The following is a 2,183-nucleotide window of genomic DNA, read 5'->3' on the forward strand; positions in this document are numbered from 1 at the left end:
TTTTCCACAAGTTTGTACTGTTATTGTCAACTGAGGATAAAATAGAATCGACATGGCTCAGGGTTTATTTTCCTATTACTATATATTTTTTACTTTAATCTAAATCTACGATAAAATTAATACTTATGACTATAAGATAGTGAATTAACACTAGTTTTGCAAAGGTAAGGGACACAGTTTAACTATCGGACGTTTAAGTTCGCCCGATTCTGTGCGAACTGTGACAACACGACAAATCCCGTCACTTCCTGGATGGAGTTGTACCACCCGGCCAATTTTCCACTTCATCCCTACATTGCTCATTAACAATGAGCACGAGCGTCCCGACGACAATGTTTTTCTGACCATCGAACCATTTGTGGCGCTGCTGCAATGTGTGCAGATATTCGAGGTGCCACTTGCGCCAGAAATCTTGATGGATCTTTTGTAATAATTTCCATCTCTGAAGTGGACCTAATTTTGCATCTACCATGTTGCTTTCAGGCAATATGGTGAGCGGCTCCAAAGTAAGGAAATGTCCGGGGGTCAAAACTGACAGGTCGTTTGGGTCCGAGCTGACAGGGGACAAAGGCCGTGAGTTCAGCATCGCCTCAATTTGGGTCAAAATGGTATAGAATTCCTCAAATGTAAGGTGCTGAGAGCCCACGACGCGAGCGAGATGTGTCTTTATTGACTTTACACCAGCCTCGGCTAACCCCGAGAAATGTGGGCTGCCGGGCGGGTTAAAAACGAAATTTATTTGTTCTGCACGTGAAGCCTTGGCCATGAATTCTTGGAGCATATTGGATGCGCCAATAAAGTTTCTACCCTGATCCGACATCAGCCTAGAGCACCGGCCGCGGCGCGAAATGAAACGGCGCAGAGCTGCGAGATATGCCTCTGTGGTGAGCTCTGAGGCCAGCTCAAGATGTACTGCTTTGGTGGCAGTGCATACGAAAACGCAAATATACGATTTAAATGTGCGTAGACCACGGCCCCGGGCCAAACAAGTATCAAAGGGACCAGCGTAATCTACTGCCGCTGACGAAAATGGTTTAATTTGATTAATTCGAAACGATGGTAAGTTGCCCATTATTGGAGGAGATGCCACTTTAGGCCGAGCGCGAAAACATTTCATACAAGATGAAATAACCGAATTTATAGCCCTTCTTGCCGATAGAACCCAGAATTCTTGGGCTAATAAATTTTGCAACGTTTGCAATCCAGGGTGCATAAACCGGTGATGGTAATCCTCAATGATCAACGTTGTCAACCTATGATCACGAGGCAATAATAGTGGATGTTTCACATCGAACGACAGGTCTCCTTTAGAAAGGCGACCGCCCACCCTTAGCATTCCATGCTCATCCACAAACGGCGCCAATTTCCGCATGGGCTTCGATAGAGAGTGGGGTGACTTATCTGTCAACAAGCACCGCAATTCTGAAGCGAAAGCTCGCTCCTGGACGTGTTTCACGAGAAAGTAAAGAACTTTCGTAATTTCTTCAGACGACAAGTTCGGATCTGTGATTTTCGACAATGATTTTTGCAAGTTATGCATGAACCGAAAACAATAAGCGAAAATACGCAATATGCGTTGTAAAGACGAGAATCTGCTTAAGATGTTGTCAATCAACGATATATTAGAGTCTGTGAACAAACTATAGATTTTTTGCTCGTTCGAAGCGGCTTGATCTGAAAGGATCTCAGATTGCGGCCAAGATTCTTGAGGATTAGACAGCCAAGTAGGCCCCGCCCACCATAGCGTATTCTGGATTAAATCAGCAGGTAACAAACCGCGGGAGCCGCAATCCGCTGGATTATCCGAACCAGAAACGTGGTGCCAATTTTCAGGGGGGACGTTTTCTTGTATGTGCGCAACCCTATTAGCCACAAAAGTTTTCCACTTTGATGGACACGAACGAATCCAAGTCAGCGCGACAGTAGAATCTGACCAAGCGTGGATATCGTCAAAAGTGTGAAAATCTTTTAGAGCTTCTGTAAACGAGACAATCAAATCCGACAACAAGACAGCAGCTAACAGCTCACATCTCGGGATAGAACATTTACGAAGTGGGGCCACTTTTGTTTTAGCGCAACAAAGACGCACGACAACGGATCCGTCATTTTGAACGACACGACAATAAATGACAGCACAGTAACCCTTCTCCGAGGCGTCACAGTACCCGTGAAGCTGTAACGAT

At 45.1% G+C, this 2,183-nt stretch overlaps 1 protein-coding gene across 1 annotated transcript; it reads right to left on the bottom strand.

The window, feature by feature from the left end:
• Positions 1-241: 241 nt before the first annotated feature.
• LOC134670225 (uncharacterized) lies at positions 242-781 on the bottom strand. Its single transcript, XM_063527946.1, has one exon. It carries the CDS (start codon positions 779-781, stop codon positions 242-244), a length of 540 nt encoding a protein of 179 aa, XP_063384016.1.
• Positions 782-2,183: the final 1,402 nt, after the last annotated feature.

The sequence above is a fragment of the Cydia fagiglandana genome, chromosome 1, assembly GCF_963556715.1.
Source record: "Cydia fagiglandana chromosome 1, ilCydFagi1.1, whole genome shotgun sequence".
Lineage (NCBI taxonomy): Eukaryota > Metazoa > Arthropoda > Insecta > Lepidoptera > Tortricidae > Cydia > Cydia fagiglandana.